Genomic DNA, 19218 nt, shown 5'->3' with positions numbered 1-19218 from the left:
GGACTTGCTCGACCACCCATCCATTCAAATGTGGGTACACCGGGACCCCTATTCTCAGAAGATTTACCATATTCTCATTACAGACACCTCATTGTATTAATACAGAAATATCACATCCAATACCAACAGCAACAACTTACCTCCAGCACGTCAAAGTTACACGTTGTATGGTATTCTACATCAAAATCCACAATACTGATCTCGATGCTGCTTCTGGGGGATGTGGTGATATGCCAGATACATTCTCGGTTATTTGGATACTTCATAGGGTAACCAGGACTGTTAAATGTACCATTAGGACCAGAGAGTTCTCCGCCACATCCTGTGGAAATTATACCTCGATACAGTCAATGGATTATTTACAGCATTTCTCAGTACAACGGTGTACACCACTTTGAGGCAGTTAAATTAAAGGGGTATTTCATTGCAAGAAATAAGCTGTCCCAGGGGCTGCACATCCTGTGAAAACATTAACAGAACTTTTACTCACTGAGGCGGGTCATCATTGTTGCCACTGATTGGCTGGGCGGCCACTTCCTCTTGGGTCAAGACAGGAGCAGGAAGTGAGGCACAGTGGGGATCTTGTCGCTAGTGGAATGGTAGCTGCGGGGGATCGGTGAGGTGGGTATAAACTCTGTTATTTTTTTACAGAATATCCAGTACAGTCCCTGGAATACCCCTTTAAGCTCTGCTCAAATATGCTTTGAGAGCCTTTGTTGGGGGTTAGGTCACTTTCAATAAAGTACTCTTCTTGGAAGCCTTGACAGTCCCCGTTGTAGGTCAATGGGTCACTGTTTAGAGTCTTTGTAGGAGGGATCCATCACAGCATAATGGCTTCCAACTACATTTCACCACTATGTGGATCCAGAATAAGATACGCGGACCATCCGACGTATTAAGTGGTTGCCCATTTATTTGAATAGCCAAAGCAGGACCCTCTTGTAAGGCATTGCTATCATGAGAAAACCCTTTTAGCTCCATGCATATTTAACTGCAACAGTAGATGCCACTTGTCACAAGAGTTCCCCTTTAAGGCCTCATGCACCCGACCGTTGTGTGCATCCGTGGCCATTGTGCCGTTTTCCGTTTTTTTTCGCGGGCCCATTGACTTTCAATGGGTCAGTGGAAAAATCGAAAAATGCACCGTTTTGCAGCCGCATCCGTGATCCGTGTTTCCTGTCCGTCCAAAAAATATGACCTGTCCTATTATTTGATGGACAACGGTTCACGGACCCACTCAAGTCAATGGGTCCTTGAAAAAACACGGATGCACACAAGATTGGCATCCGCGTCCGTGGTCCATGGCCGTAGGCTACTTTTACACAGACGGATCCGCAGATTGTGAAAACTCAGATAACAGTATATTCTAACACAGAGGCGTTCCCATAGTGATGGGGACGCTTCAGGTTAGAATATACTAAAAGAACTGTGTACATGACTGCCCCCTGCTGCCTGGCAGGTGCTGCCAGGCAGCAGGGGGCAGACCCCCCCCCCCCCTGTATTTAACACATTGGTGGCCAGTGCGGCCGGCCCCCCTCCCTCCCCTGTAGTTAACACATTGGTGGCCAGTGCGGTCGGCCCCCCCTCCCCCCCCCTGTATTTAACACATTGGTGGCCAGTGCGGCCGGCCCCCCCTCCCTCTCCTGTAGTTAACACATTGGTGGCCAGTGCGGTCGGCCCCCCCTCCCTCCCTCCCCTGTAGTACTGTAGATTCATTGGTGGCCAGTGGGCCCCCCTCCCTCCCCTTCCTAATTAAAATCTCCCCCCCTATCATTGGTGGCAGCGGAGAGTACCGATCGGAGTCCCAGTTTAATCGTTGGGGCTCCGATCGGTAACCATGGCAACCAGGACGCTACTGCAGTCCCGGTTGCCATGGTTACTTAGCAATTTGTAGAAGCATTATACTTACCTGCGAGCTGCGATGTCTGTGTCCGGCCGGGAGCTCCTTCTACTGGTAAGTGACAGGTCTGTGTGGTGCATTGCTTAATGATCTGTCACTTACCAGTAGGAGGAGCTCCCGGCCGGTCACAGACATCGCGGCTCGCTGGTAAACTGGGACTCCGATCGGTACTCTCCACTGCCACCAATGATCGGGGGGGGGAGAGGCCGCACACTGGCTACCAATGATAGGGGGGAGATTTTAATTAGGAGGGGGAGGGAGGGGGGGCCCACTGGCCACCAATGAATCTACAGTACCACAGGGGAGGGAGGGGGGGCCGGCTGCACTGGCCACCAATGTGTTAACTACAGGGGAGGGAAGGGGGGGTCTGCCCCCTGCTGCCTGGCAGCACCTGCCAGGCAGCAGGGGGCAGTCATGTACACAGTTCTTAGTATATTCTAACCTGAAGCGTCCCCATCACCATGGGAACGCCTCTGTGTTAGAATATACTGTCGGATCTGAGTTTAACGATCTAACTCAAATCCAATGGTATATTCTAACATAGAGGCGTTCCCATGGTGATAGGGACGCTTCAAGTTAAAATATACCATCGGATTGGAGAATATGGTGCAATTGCACCATATTGTGTCAATGTCAAACGGATCCGTCCCCATTGACTTGCATTGTAATTCAGGACGGATCAGTTTGGCTCCGCACGGCCAGGCGGACACCAAAACGACTTTTTTTTCATGTCCGTGGATCATCCAAAAATCAAGGAAGACCCACGGATGAAAAAACGGTCACGGATCACGGACCTACGGACCCCGTTTTTGCGGACCTTAAAAAAAAGGGTTGTGTGCATGAGGCCTAACACTGTTTCCCTTTTCATCAATAAATCCCTGTTCAGCTGATTACTACGGATCTGGATGCAGAAACTCCACTAATTTCTATCTGGCTCCAAGCCCCCATCTGCTTTATTACGTCATAGTTTCTTGCCGTTTGGTATTAGTGTTTATACTTTTTTTGTTTGGCAGGATTTTCTGGAAAAAATCTAGAAGACTAAAATCATAATGAAAGAAAATGCTAAATAAAGTGAAATCAGCAGTTTCATTAAACATTACCCGGTCGCCTCACGTCTCCTGACTGTCACATGCTTATCTAGTGGGTATCAAGTGATACGCTCTATCATATGTATGATGCCAGCATGTTGTGGATTATTATCAGTCACATGCTGCTGTTATACTGATATCATGCATATTGTAGCATTATCCTTTATAGATGTAATCATATGCACACTTTTGGATATTCTCTTATACCGTAGTTGGTTCAATTAACCCAAAATGTAACAGCCATTAGAGGGTTAATTCTGTTCATGCCTAAAGGGGCTGTTTTTGGTGTAATTTGCATATTTCATGTACTTGTTTTTTTGTTTGTTTTTTTATTATTTTTGGTTATACTTGTCTGGTGTCCATTTACAATAGCTGTTGGCCGAGACAATTTTTCTTCACAAATACCCCGTACACAGGCAGGCTTGGCCGAAAATGTCTGTGTTCTTTATGGGTAGAGTGCAATAAGCTGATGATCTCTGGTGGTGGCTTATCTTCTCTAAGAACATGAGCATGCTAAAGACCAACATGCTTGATCCCTCTTTCGCCTAACACCTGCTGTCAGGGAAGGGTCAGCACACTCCCATGACTACATGGTCCTGCCAAAATCAAAGGGTTTGACTGAGGTTGCCCTTAGGGGCATGAGCACCAAAGGAAATCCTATAGCAGGACCCACCCACCATGAGCCATTTGTAATAGTGGTACCTTCTTATAGGGAAGAGGAGACTTTGGTCCACTTTAGAAATCAACGCCTGCGTGCAACCGTAACCTATGCACCTAATAACTTCACCTCTGGTGGTGTGTTTTTGGCGATTTCCACAGCTGGCTTGAAAAAAGAGGGACGGACAGCACACCTATTTCAATGAGTGGTGGGTGCACATCTCCAGGGAAAGTGTCAAGCTTCCCCGTACTGCGGGTATTCCACGTACAACAAGAAGAAGTATGGAGACAGCACGTCCTTTTGTCGGAATTTATTCCAGATGCAACGTTTCAGCTAAAGAGCCTTTGTCAAGCATGCTTGACAAAGGCTCTTCAGCCAAAACGTTGCATCTAAAATAAATTCCAACCAAAGGACATGCTGTCTCCATACTTCTTCTTGTATATGCAGATCATTCCACAGCTGGCTGTCCTGTTTTTGGTTGGACCAGAGACCACAGATTAAACATAAGCTATAAACCAACAATGCACACCACTGTCCCACCATGACGCCTTCTACAAAGTGGTGGTCCAGACTGGACAAGCGTGGATGTATGTAGGGTAAGGCAGCCCTGTGACTATGGAGAAGGTAGCACCAGCAGAGGTTGTGCCCCTCCTGCTTCACCTTCAGCAGAACATGGCCTCCTTCTCACCTGGCACAGAGACATTAACAAACAAAAGCTTGAGAACCAATTTATGGGCCACAGTGTTATATTGTGCAAGAGAAACCAAGGAGGGCCAGAAGAGCCAGGGCCACTTGTCTAGGAAGGAGAAGTGCTTCCTTGGTGAAACTCTGTGGAAAACGTTTGGATTTTCTTATATCTGCCCCCATTATTCTACTAGAAGAGCAATACTGAAAGCTTCCCCACATGCAGCCTCCCCTTGGTTAGAGAAGACCTGCAACATTCAACTAATCACCTGCACGGTTTCCCTCTAAGAATGGTCTTCTCATTGGGACAACCCCTTTAACATTACAGTGGTTCCATAGGTTTTGAATTAGTCTGCCACAGCGCCACTCTTGGTAATTTCCAGTATTGCATCTTAGGTCTTCACTTCAAGTGAACTGTTTCTGTATAAGACAGATACTTTCAAATCCTGGGCAACTGCAATAATCATTTTTTGTGATGTTTTATCCTATACACTATACAACATGTAACGTATTCACCTTTCATTCTGGGTTTTATTGCCTAGTACTTACTGAAATTACTCTTATTTCTGCATATCAGTGGCCTCCAACCTGTGGCCACTATACCTTTCAACATGCTGGGACTTATGGTTTTGCAAAAGCTGAAGTGCCACTGGTTGGAGACCGCTGTATATAACTGAATGTGCTTGCTCGCCATATGGAAACTGTTACTTCTCTTTTAAACTAGCGGAACTTCTCCTTACATGAGCCATGCCCCACTGACTGACCGCTGTGTAATATCCGTACAGCCTAATAGTGAGCAACGTGAATGCATAGTAGTGACTCACTCATAGAATCAGAACAACACCCTTCAGAAGACACCAATTCTAACCCCACCCATAAAATGTGGAAGAGTGAAGTAAAAATGGATTTAGCAATTAGAAGTTCTTCTGCTCAGGACTATTCCCCATTAAAAGGGTTTTCCAGGACCAAAACATTGATGCCTATCCGTAGTCATCAATAAACACCCAGAATGCGCTCACCACTCTTTTCTTAAACTTGTAGCATCCAGCAGACCTGGGTGCACGGAGAATTCCTGGTGACCGGAACTGACATCAAATTTCAATGTAGAAAATGGCAATTTCTCTAGCTCTCCTGAAAAAAATCAATCTTTATTTGAAATGCATTAAAAACATCTTGTACAAAAGGATAAAAAAAAAAACTACTTATGTAAGCCATGAGTAAGGACAAGTCTTACTCTGTCTGAAACGCATGTTTTTTTTTTTGCTTTTTTATCCTTTTGTACAAGATGTTTTTAATGCATTTACAATAAAGGATTTTTTTTTTTAAAGGAGTGCTATAGAAATTGCCTTTTTCGAAATTAGACTTCTTGGGTACTGCATCTCAGCTCCCATTCACTGGAGCATCAACTGCAGTACTGAAGAACAGCCACTACATGGCGTACGGAGCTGAGGTGTTCCGGCTCCGTACACAGTTTACTTCCAGAACCTGCGCCTGCCACAAACAGCTGATCAGTGGGGTTACTGGGTGTCAGACTCCCACTCATCTCATATTAATGACAATCCTATGGATACATCATCAATATGTTGGTCCAGGAAAACCAATTTAGGGTGCTGGTACCCATACGTAGATTAGCTGAGGTGGTGGGGGTGGTAGCTTTTCTATGGAGTATTACAAGCAGTGCTCTATGGGAAATAAGTATGCAAAATTAGTTCTTCTCCAGAAGCAAAACATTAAAGGGGTTCTCTGGGCTCTCCTATATTGATGACCTATCCTCGGGACAGGTCATCAGTAAAAGGCGGGATCCGACACCCGGCACCCCCGCCGATCAGCTGTGCGAGGAGACGGCGCGCGCAGTGTGCACATGCCGTCTCCCGTCTCTTTGCCATAGACAGCAGCGGTGAGTAGGAAGAGAGAACGGAGACGGCACGTGCACTCTGCGCGCCGTCTCCTCATACAGCTGATCGGTGAGGGTGCCGAAGCCCCGCCAATCTGTTATTGATGACCTATCCTGAGGATACATCTTTAAGATAGGAGAGCCTGGAGAACCTCTTTAACAAGGCGGTATATGGAGTGAAATAACACATGACTGCTGGATCAGACTACAAACAATATTTGCTTGTAGTCTGTTGTCATAGAGACACAAATCTGTACAGGAGCTGTATACACACAATGGTCTATCTTTTTTTTATTAAATGGGGTCTCCCGTTTTTTTTAAAAGGGGTGTGCTACTGGTCTGGTCCTTCTGACAATGCTTCTTTACAAGTTGTAGTGGCACGTGACTGCAATAGCCAATCACTCTCCTCGACAGTGTACCGCTGAGGACAGTGGTTGCAGCGGTCTCATGTTATACACCTACACCTCACTGCGCACATGACCGATACGGCTCGTGACCGCTGCAGCCACTGTCCTCAGCTCATGTGGATCTAATATAGAATTGATCAAGGACTGATGCATGAACGGATTCAGTGTTGTAAAAGATTTATAATAAATGCATGCAGCAATCAGAGGATTACTCGGAAGTAGAGGGTTAATATATTTCCATATTTCCAGTTTGATGTTCAGCCGTCTCTGGCTATAAATTATACCAGTCACAGCCCTTTAGTACAAAAACGTATTGTCCGGTGTGAGTCATTCCCAAATTCTTGTGGTGCCCACACTGGCGTATAAGATGTTTTCAGCCAAATTACTTGGATTATGACTCAGCTGCTCTCCGAGGAGCTGGACTATGGAAAGTTGAGGCATCGTAGCTGCTACTTCCTTCTGAAGGCTCCAGGGCTCCCACTCAAAATGTCAATGATTTCTCACATTCCAAATTTTTAGCTCCGATCCACTATTGGTGTGTGTTCCATGAGTATGTGCTTGTGTGACCTTATTTGTGCTGAAGCATTTCAATATTACATAGAACAAGAGAAAATACAAGATGCAGAAGATTCTAAGGAGCAACTAAAAGATATTTAAAGGGCATCTGTCAGCAGTTTTGTACCTATGACACTGGCTGACCTGTTACATGTGCACTTGGCAGCTGAATACATCTGTGTTGGTCCCATGTTCATATGTGCCCGCATTGCTGAGAAAAATGAAGTTTTAATATATGCAAATGAGCCTCTAGGAGCAATGGGGGCGTTACCGTTACACCTAGAGGCTTTGCTTTCTCTGCAACTGCTGCACCCTCTGCACTTTGATTGACAGCGCCAGATGTGATGACGTTTTCACTGTCAGGTCCACCACCCCCATACACACATGTATGCTTGGTGTGTGATTAGTGGGGGGATAGCGTTAAGCCATTGCCAGACACCTCTGTATATGCGTAACTTGAGGCTCATCCCCCTGATTACATATGCGGCAATTGCCTGATCCTCTTTTTCTCTTTGCTGTATTTTATAATGATTCTGCTCTGACTGAAATAGCAATTTGCGCTCCTGCTGTGACTTGTGCTTATAGACTGCAGCCAATCTGAGGAGGCAGAGCTGCAGGGGGCGGGAGGCAGCAGCAGCATAAACCAATGATGGGGCAGGAGGTGTGTCTCAGACTACCCCAGACTCCCTGCAGGCACTGGGCCCTGAGTCCCTGACCTATTGTCACAGATCACAGCGCTGCCCTAATGGAGATGAGCTAAAAAGCAATCAAGGAGCAAAATCATTGGGGGAAGGGGGTACATTAAATAGCAGGTAATCATCTACTATAGGTAGATTATATGATTCACATATTAACTTATTGTTATTGTTGTTTTTGTTATTATAATAATAATTATTATTATTATTATTATTATCATTTTTGAGCTCCCGATTGGAGGATTGCTTTAATGTGCTGAGGGATGGAGCAAATATGCATCACAAGACCCTGCCCTTTTCAGAAAGGGAGCCGGATAGCATTTGCCTTCCGAAACCTTTATTGCTTCCTTTATTGATCAGGCAGGATCTTTGATCAGACAGGACACCTATATTTGTAACCAGTGGAGGCCCCAGCATTCATACATTTATCACCTATCCTGTTTGGTGGGAAAATCCTTTAACCCATCCACTACTGTAGACCACCAGGGTTGTTACTAGCCGCTTTACTACTGCAGACCACCAGAGATATTTTCAAAAGTTCCTTCAACATCATCGAACACTGGGACTGTGTCCATTATTCCCTTCACAAAGGGAGTTGCAATACCGGATACAGCCCATGGGCAAAAGTGGCGCTGTTTCTGGGGAAAAAAGAAACCAGACCCTTTTTTTTTAAACTACTTTTACCCATTCTGTTGCATACCTATCCATATAGATGTTTTTCTTGTTTTTACAATAGCCCTTTACTATTGCAAACTACCGAGAATGTTTATATCAGCTCAGTGTCAAACTGGCTGATCAGAGTACCAAAGGAACCTCTGATAGACCCAGGATCTCATACTATAGTGGGCCCCAAAGGTCCAGGAGAAAAAAAAAACATTTGGGGGCCAATTATTTGCCACAAGAGTCTATTATTATTATTATTTGGCCCCGAGAATAATTTCCTCTGGTGAGCCCAAGAAACACTGTATCAGTTCCATCACCGTCCTTGACCACTTCACCATCCTTGACCACCTAGGATGTTTCTATTAACCACTTCACCATCCTTGACCACCTAGGATGTTTTTATTAACCACTTCACCATCCAAGACCACCAGGGATGTTACCATTTCACACCTTTACTTCACTAGACCACAATACAATTTTATTAACCTCTCAAACACCAGAAATATCTTAAACTCCTAGACCACCATAAATATTACATTTTACCCTATAGGTCACCCTAAGCCACGGGGTAGAATATCTATAAAGTATATTCAACTTTAACTTCCATGTCTCCAAACCACCACGAACACTCATCATAGAACATTAGGTACAGTAGTGATCAACCCCTATACCAACTAGTTTCAAAGGGATGGCCACCCTTAAGTCTTTTACTACACTTTATCAGTTTATAAGACTGACCAACGTTAATCGCACCGATTGGATACTTCTGGCTAAATAATATATTTCGCAATTACATTTTTGACTAAATCATTGGCTAAACCACAAAGCAGAAGTACAGCAAGAAACGGCATATGAGCTATGTTGTGTGTTCCCTCTTTATTATATTCTTCATGAAAAAGGGTCTGAAGAATTTAGGAGATCCCCGGGGGATATTACACCAAACGTCTGTCTCGAAATGCGTTGCCTAGATACCGGACAATAAATAGATTATTTCCAGAAGTCTGTAGTACTCCAGATTTACTTGGCAATGTCAGCCGTCACCGCGGACTGTACAACTCTGAGTCACGGCCGCCTCTTATTTTATGTGGGCTTTTCAGCGAAGTAGAGTTTTTAGCAATAAAGAGAAATAAGTCGTTTCTAACGCAGTGGTAGGGGCAATTTGGCTGCAAGTAGTAAAGATTTGATTGCTGGGCGTTCACCGCAGTTGTATCAGGCTACGTGGGCAGGCGTCTCGAAAAGGAAGTGTGCTTTTCTTTAACAGTAACAGACAGGGTAACTAGGGGATATTTTTGTACTACCCCCACCACCAGCTACAGTAAAATCTCTAATACAATGGTACTGTATAAAGTAGTCACAAAATAGACTATTTATATCAATGCATGTTCCGTTTTATAGGGAATTTCTGAGACTTTTATAATAATGACCTATCCTCTGGATAGGTCAGCAGCATCTGATCAGTGGTGGTCTGACAACCGGGACCCCTGCCAATCAGCTGAGAAGGCACTGGTGCTCACAGTAGTGCCACGGCCTTCTCGCAGCTTAGACTTGGCACATTTCAGCCCCATAGAAGTGAGTGGGGATGAGCTGCAATACCAAGCACAGCCACTATACTATGTGCGGCGCTGTGCTTGGTGAGCAGGGAGAAGTCCACGGTGCTACTGTTCGCGCCGGTGCCTTCTCAAACAGTTGATTGGATCACCACCAATCAGCATATACTGTCGACCTATTCAGAGGATAGGTCATCAATATAAAAAGTCTTAGAATGCCCCTTTAATGGTGTGGGGCTGAAGTCACTCCATGCTTTAGGGGGTGCACAGGTGGCAAGGTGCCCGAGGCTACCAGAAATCTGAGCCACCATGCAGCACGTTGGCTCTTTGTTTAGTGCTGTTGCCATGCATGAATGAGACCGAGGACAACTTATGCATGGAGTTTGTATGTTCTCCCCGTGTTTGCATAGGTTTCCTCCGGTTTCTTCCCACACTCCAAAGATATACTGATAGGGAACTTAGATTATGAGTTATATAGCAGTATTATTGCATAAAATGTAGATTAGTTCACTTATGAAGCCATCACTTTACTATTACAGCACGGTATAGCGGTATTTATTTTGGCTCTGTGTGGCACTGCTACGTAGGCATTGTACAGTATGTTATTCTTGCTGCTCATTGTGTTGGCAGCACTCGGTAACATTGTTATTTTGGCCATTATGGAATGATTATTTGGCGAGTATATGGCACTGATTAGGTACCACGCTATATATAATGTACTGTATGACAATTGAAACATTAGGATACTTATACAATAATACAGCGAAAGTCATTGTGCTGTCCATTATATGTCAGTATACTGGTGCTGCTGGGGGGTTGGCCATTACATCATTCAGTGCACCAGTATAATATTTAGAACAAATGACTTCCATTTCCTTTGCCTGGTGTGTGAACTGACATCAGTTGGACTGAAATCCCTTTATTTAGATAGAGAGCCGGAAGGTTTACACACTGGGAATTCTGGACAGTGGAAGCCGGAAAACACTGTGACTGGAAATACATGGAGCAGCTGGTTTTGCTTTTGTAATCACTTATCTAATATACAGTATATGTCATAAATATCTGTGTATGTAATATCTATCTACTCCCTATCAGTCTATCACATATCTATCTTTCTACTTTATTATCTATATGTCTATCTATCTCATATCTATCTATTTATCTATCTATATCAATAGTCAATATCAATAGTACAAGCGGTCATAAGAAAATAATGTAATATTTCTTAGAGAGTAAAGTCTAGTTCTCATGTTATCCGCTGTTCATCCCCTCCCCCTTGTTCCCTTGCTAAATGTTTTTCTCTTTGAAATATGCTTTGAATCCGTCCAGGATTGGAGCTGCTCACAGCAGGAACATATTACACATGTCAATACAAGTCTATGGAGGGGGGGGGGGGGGGAGAGAGAGTGGGAGCAGAGTGAGACAGGACTCCAGGAGAGCTAACAAAAAAACTTCTGAAACTAAATAGTAAGTTTATATCTCAGCTCAAGTGCTTTATACAAATCCATACAGGTCAGTACTACTCTAATATCCTCCATGATCCTGGCGCTGCTTCTGAGTGAGTAAGAGAAGGTTAGGAATCACATTTTCCTCTGCTTTATGTGTGCAGAGGATGGCAGCTGGTCTCCACCCATCATGTCTAATAGAGCTATCTATCTATCTATACGCCTATCTATCTATCTATCTATCTATCTAGGAAAAGACGAACCACAGCACTTCCAATTGGTGAAAATGTGTGTCCTTTATTCACCCAAGCAGCGACGTTTCAGTCCTCTTACTGGGACTATTCTCAAGTATCTATCACTATCCTCAGAATCTATCACTCGCTCAAGCTCTTCTTCACAGCTCCTCTTGTGTATATTGGGCAAGGGTTTCTGTGAACCCTTACCCTCCACAATCTGATACTATGACCCAAAGTCAGCTCTGCTACATCTATGATATCAAAATAATGAGGAGCATTAAAGGAATCACAAATCATTTCAAACGTTTCTTTCCATTTTATTGCACATGGCTGGAACTGACTGTGAGTCATCAGTAACTGAATGAAATTCAAGAGATTTGTCTTTTCTTGTTCCAGAAACCACTTGATCGGTTCTAATTCCATTTAATTATAGCAAAGCTCCACCTTGGGATATAATCTCTGGTATAAATAGTGCAGGGGCGCAATGTAACGGGGAGGGTCAATCCAGTAGAACAACCCCTGTCCATAATGTATAGAATTCAGGAGGGGGACCTGCGGCCACCGGGTTGGAAAATAAGTACCTGATGCTCCTAGCATTAATAACGCTGAGAGCATGTAATCGTTATGTACCTGGCCGGCCACTGGGAGGCAGTCCCCTGGGCATCGGTCCACTGGGAAATTTCCCTGTAGGGTCTATTGTCATTCCTCCCCTGTAATCAGACTGGATCACTTCTGCAGAGGGCAGGGGCGTTGCTAGGGTTTGAGTTCAGTCACTTCAGTGCGCAATCTTGTCCTGCGGCGCGTGATCCTGCGAGATCAGTGACCTCCCACAGGAGGTCTCGCGGGATCACGCGCCGCAGGATGGGATTGCGCACCGATATGACTGAACTTATGCCCGTGCAGCCCGCAAGTAGCGGATCAGTGGAACAAGTACAGGGGAGGTGGGGGGGATGATTTGTGGGGCTGCCCAGGTCCAATCAATATTAAAGGGCCCTGGAATAGCCAAATAAAAAGAAAATGCTGCCTACCTTCATAACATTCGGGGCACTGGACAAAACATTTGGGGTTCAAGCCCCGAATGTTTTGACCTAACGACGCCCCTGGCAGAGGGCCTTCATGCAACAACATTATATATGGACCCATTGGACTTGCATAGTTTATTCTTTCTGACAATCCACCAGTACGTAATCGTGACCCATGAAATCCATTTCCCGTACATGCAATCTAATAGGACAGTAGGATGCAGTACTACGATGGGCGCTCCAACCTACTAGGTCCTATGTGACTGCACAGGTTGCACATACACTACATTTACCCTTGGTAGGAGTCATTTATTGCAGCCTATTGCACACCTATGAAGTCACTATTACATGTTCCTCAAAAGGTCCTTTGGATATATGACATGCATATACCAGTCTGTCACCTAATGGAGCTTATATAGACAATCAGGTGTCACACAATGTCTGATCATATAATAAACATCTTCAAATAATGGCCTTACCATTGATGCTCCATGATAGCTGAAATCCTCGACGTCCTGTGATACCATCTGACTGGAAGACTACATGAAGGCTTGTACCATTGGTAATGCCGTCTGGAGGCAACTTTTCTCCACAGTAAGTCCCAATAAGTCTGGCTTGGTCATTAGGTCCATCATAAAGCTGAAAAGAAAAGGGTATTGGTTCATGAAATTGGTATGAATGCAATAGGATTGTCTAGTACCCAGGTCAGTCAAGCGTTGAATGTAATTTACTAGTAGATCATCGGATTACTAATAGGTCTCGGCCTACAAAAGGACAGTGGCATACCTTCAATGGAGTCAGAAAGAGCATGTGGGGAGGGGGCCTTCTCTTCTTCCCAATGTGTAAACACAGCATTTTCATGCAGCCACCACTAGGGCAAGCTCAGTGCAAACAGCTTCCATTTCAGTCAATTGTATCTGCATAAATTCCTATGCACTGAGCTCCCCCTAGTGGTGGCTGCAGGCAGGGAGCTTTGTATTATGTCAGTGAATATATTGAGAAGTATAGTGGTCAGAATGAGCACCTTATTTATGAAACACCTGTTCCACATCATCTGATATAGAAGTTGGATAAAGTGGGCGAGGGTGACTTTTTTTTATTACATTTTTTTATTAAAAGTTATTCCACAAAAAAAAAAAGCAACACAATTCATAGGAAATTTTTTGCATTGTGTTTTGTATTCTGCATTGCCTGGGACTAATTGAAGCACGTGTACTGGGAAACTGGGTGTGACGGTGGGGGAGCTATATTAAGTTTTGCTATAGATATGTGTACACCCCTGCACAAGGACCATAACTGCTGCTACTCCACTCACCGTCAAGCAAGGGAGAGGAGGAGTCTACCACTCACAGGACCTGCACCCACCATTTATCTCGGCGTCTGGTCTCAGACTTGTTAGCTGCTGTTGGGGGTGGCAATGGGGGGCACTGTGTTGGCACAATTAAAAGAATAAGGATACTGGAGATAAGCACACAACGGGGTCCCAGTGGGTAGTGTCTACATTTGGTAACATAGTTGCGAATAGTCCTGACTTTGCCAAGGATGTCTTGAATTTTTAGAGACAATCTAGGCAAATTTGTCTTTGTCCTGTAAGGTTTAGAGTAATGGGTGTTTTGGTTAAATTTAGGGTATGTCTGGGGGAGAGCTTATTGCTCATATTTACAACTGTTGGTAAGTATGTGGTAGCATTCTGTAGTATATTGTATGTCCCCTCCCTTATGTTTTCATGAATTTTCGGACTGTAATTATGGTACAACGATGGCAAAAAAAAAAAAAAAACATTGTGGGAGGTTGATCAAAACTGATGAGAAGGAAAAGAGTTGGAAGTCTGTGGCTATGGATGCTCTACCTTCCTTGACACAATTTTTGATAAGTCTCCCCCAGTCTATTTTTAATTACCTAAAATTGTATTTCCTATCCTTTATTAAGGGATTCTTGCATTAATATAGGGAAATTTCTCATTTAGGATCCTCATCTATCAGCTAGATTGACTGCAAAGAACATCCCTAGCTGTGGAGCACCTCACATGTATTTGAATTTCACAGACTGTCCATTGTTTTTAAAGGCTATGGAATTTTTTTGTTTGCATTTTAGGCTACTTTCACATTAGCGTTTTTTGCGGATCCATCATGGATCTTCAAAAACGCTTCCGTTTCCATAATACAACCGCATGCATCCATCATGAACGGATCTGGTTGTATTATGTCTTCTATAGCCATGACAGATCCGTCATGAACACCATTTAAAGTCAATGGGGGACAGATCAGTTTTCTATTGTGTCAAAGAAAACGGATTCGTCCCCATTGACTTACATTGTGTGTCAGGACGGATCTGTCTTGCTCCGCACCACACTGTGGACAGAAAAATGCTGCTTGAAGAGGTATTCTGTCCACGATAGGAGCACAACCAAACGGAACAGAATGCATTTTGGTGCACTCTGATTCGTTCAGTTCAGTTTTGTCCCTATTGACAATGAATGGGGACAAAACGGAAGCGTTTTCTTCCGCTATTGAGATCCTATGACAGATCTCAATAGCGGAATTGAAAATGCTAATGTGAAAGTGGCCTCACTCATGTCCTGCTGAACATGTCCTGCTTTTTTTTAAATGGTCTTTATTAAAAATGTGCAGCCGCTTTTGAGATACAAGGGTTAAAACATCAGTCTATTTGCAGACTGTCAATATATGAAGCCTTATCTCTGAACTCCTGACCTCATCAACACTTATTATAGCTAACCTTCTATCAAATTGGTATGAATATGGCTTACATGAGTGTTTATCAGTTCAGGAGATCAGAGATAAGGCTTTACAAGAGCTGTCAGCTGATGAGACTGAGAAGTGATACTCCACAACCTTTAAACCTTTGTATCTCGAAAACTGCAGAAGATTTTTTATTAAAAAACAATTGAAAAATTTTTTTTAGCCCAAAATGAGTAAAATGCATTGGAAAAAAAACCCTAAAGGTTAATGGGTAATGCTCCATTTTCCATGTGGAGGTACTGCAGGGAATTTGAACATATCCTGTCAGATTTTACCTGATCTCTATTGGTTCCATCCTATTAACAGTTTATTGACAGGGATCCAGTCTGTTATATTAGGAACTTCTATAATGGAATTTGCAAATATCATATGTAAAATTCTCTAAACCCGAGATTCTTGGTAAAATAACATTTGATCTACTTTGCTACGTCCATCTGCCATCCATGTGGTCTCATTGAGGCTGGATTATAGGAAGGTTGACTTTATACATTTTTACATATGTGTCAGACTAATAGGGGAAAGAATCTGTATTTACATTTTGTTCCTTAGCAATAACCACAAAAACAGTGTTTTCACTCTTGTGCTCAGCACGCGCTATTTATGCCATTTCCTCCTGACCATGTGTGGCGGTATACAATCCTCGTCTCCATGGAAACCTCCTATACACTCGCCATGCTACTACTGACAACAATCTAATACTTTATCCCACCATGCAGCTTGAGAGAAAGTCCTGATTACACTGGAGAATAATGTTAAAAATAATAGTAATAATAAGTTCAAAAATGGTCTTTTCTGACCAAAGAGGAACAGAGTATAAAAAAGTAAAAATAAATAAAAAGTGCTCAGAAATAGCCACCCTCAATAAACACTCTCTGAGCGAATCGCTCTCGCACGTCTAGCCAATACACGTTTGCCAGAAAGTAAATGTGTGATATATCAAAATTTATCAAATGTACAGAGGTAAATAGTTTATATAAGGGTCGTATTATGTTATAGAAAGAAAAAAATAGCTAACATGTAAATAAAAAAAAACCATAAATTGCAGGTATAAAATTATATGAAAAGAAATCTAAATTATTTCCAAATCTCATACAGGTAGAACATGTGGCACCTGTGGGGCCCTTGGATAGAGGAGCCGGCCTTGGTTGCAGGACTCTCCTCCCCAGAGGAATTGCATCGCTATCAGCCAATGGAGTGGGGAATTGTCCCAAGAATCACAGTGGATGAAACTAACACCAGGCCCTTCTGTCCAAGGTGGCAAAATCCGGCATCATAATGGGTGCCTTTTATTTTTTGCTATGGCACCCATCTTTTTCAGGCACTGGCCTTGTCTCTTGTATTACATGGATTGTCTAGATTCAGCAAATGGCATTGATCATATAGAGCAGGCATGCTCAACCTGTGGCTCTCCAGCTGTTGCAAAACTACAACTCCCATCATTCCCAGACAGCCTACAGCAGGGCATGGTGGGAGTTGTAGTTTTACAACAGCTGGAGGGCCGCAGGTGGAGCATCCCTGATGTAGAGAAAGTGAATACCAGGCACTTACTAATGTATTGTGATTGTCCATATTGCTTCCTTTGCTGGTTGCATTCATTTTTCCATTACATTATACACTGCCTGTTTTTATGTTTACGGCCACCCTGAAATCCATCAGTGGTGGTCGTGCTTGCACACTATAGGAAAAAGCACCCTCTCTGGGTGCGGTGCAGCACAGATACGAAGTGGCTGGGATGGGAGCTCCTGCACATATGTGCCTATATGGTGCATTTCCACGGACCCAGCCACCAGAGAGGATGGCGCCTTTTCCTATAGTGTGCCAGCACGAACACCGATGCTGGATTGCAGGGTGGTCATAACCAGGGAAACGGGCAGTTTATATTGTGATGGAAAAATGAATCCAACCAGCAAAGGAAGCAATCTGGACAATCACAATACATTAGTGCCTTGTGATAACTTTCGCTACATGATAAATGCCATTTACTGAACTGAGACAACCGCTTTTGCTCTATTATGGAGGAAACTGAAGACAAAATGTCCCTTACCACACCCTAACCATACTACACCAGTGATCCGTGACAACAATAGGTATATAGCACACGTCAATGGAAATGCCCCTTTCACACGACCATAAAAAATTGCATACAGTTAACATTCTGGAATCAGAACCAGACGATTATAAAGAGATTTCTTCCTGTCACAGATCACTTTTCCTGTGTCAACCACTGTTTAAAGGGGTTGAGTCACGAAGCATATTCTACATTTTACAAACCAGCACCTGGATCTGAATACTTTTGCAATTGCATGTAATAAAAAATGTAGTATAGAAAAAAAAAGTATCTGTATAGCGCCACCTGCTGTTTGTTCTTTTCCTAATTTTCTTATCCGTCTCACTGAGCTGGTCACACACGCACAGTTTAAATCTTCTATGGCCACCAGCCATGTGCTTTTTTATAAGCTGTGGCAGTTACAGGTAGAGAGCAGCAGCAGAAAGGACACGTCCCCTGGGCTTCCAGGCTGAAGATAATCTAGAAGAGCAATGAATGGGGAGATCTCTGGATCCATGTGAGGTACAGGGCTGGTTCTAGCTTTGTTAGAAAGGTATTGTCATGTAGTATATCATGTCTGATTTTCATTTTTTACATTAATCATGGCATAAGCCCTTTAACTAATATGAAGTAGTCTATCTCTCTTTAAAAAGAGGTTCTTCAGCAGCTGCAGTATGTGTTATGCAGTTGTGTCCCTGCTGCTGCAGAACAATTTTATGCAAAATGCTGCAAGCCTTCTTTATTGCACATCAGTCCATCTAGAGTAGATAGGAATCTCTCCCCCCTACTCTTCAAGAAGAGGTTCTGCAGCAGCTGAGGCATTATAAGAAGATACATGTTACAGGGAGTTCCCTCTTTATGTTCCCATGCCTATGATTTTATCCGGGCGTAATTGCTCTGATGGAGCTGCTGGCCCAGGACAAAACAGGCCTTTATTGGAAATCACTAACAGTAGAAGTCACATTGCTGTGAGCTGGCAGGGTGCGGTCGCCGCAGAGTTTCTTCCAGATCGCAAAAAGAAAAAAAGAAAAAACAAGAAGAAATGAGTCATTCTTGCCACAGCTCACATGTCTGAATGAAAACCATCTCAAATCTGAATATTTAGTGATTTTATTTTTAACACATGGCATTCTCCGCTCTTCTACGGATCAGGACTCAATTTGCACGCAGTAACTTAAAGGAACCACAAGATCAAAGACTCTCTGTACAGAGGAAGAATTAACTGTTGGGTTGCCATGCAAAGTAGAGCAGGGCGAGGCTAGAGAACCTGGATCTATCTGCAAGGAATACAAATTATTCTCCGCAAACATGTTATGGGGCCACTCCTGCAGCTACAGGGAACCATTGTGATCATCATAATATTATTATGGCAATTGTCTACTATATTATGTATGTTCTCCAGAGATGGGATCTTTAATACAAAGGGCAGGTATAATCAGAGACAGGCGTATTATTGAAGTCAAGTTTTTTTTTTTTTTTTTTTACTATAAAAATATTTATTTAAAAAAATTGGGGAATTTTCTTTTTCTTTAGTTTTTATGTGACAGTCTGTATAAGAAAATCCTAAAATGTAGGATCACCAGAATAGTCTGTTTCCCTTCTCCGCAGCTCACTTTTC

General features: G+C 43.4%; 1 protein-coding gene across 1 annotated transcript in view; it reads right to left on the bottom strand.

Annotated features, from left to right (window-relative positions):
- Positions 1-19218, bottom strand: part of CUBN (cubilin) — a 231021-nt gene that overhangs the window by 141332 nt on the left and 70471 nt on the right. The window contains 2 exon segments of the mRNA XM_044294650.1: positions 141-322; positions 13274-13433. Coding sequence (XP_044150585.1) covers positions 141-322; positions 13274-13433 — 342 coding nt within the window.

This window comes from Bufo gargarizans, chromosome 5, assembly GCF_014858855.1.
Source record: "Bufo gargarizans isolate SCDJY-AF-19 chromosome 5, ASM1485885v1, whole genome shotgun sequence".
Taxonomy (NCBI): Eukaryota; Metazoa; Chordata; class Amphibia; order Anura; family Bufonidae; genus Bufo; species Bufo gargarizans.
Note: the sequence above shows the minus strand (reverse complement) of the source record. Positions and strands in the feature narration are given on the sequence as shown.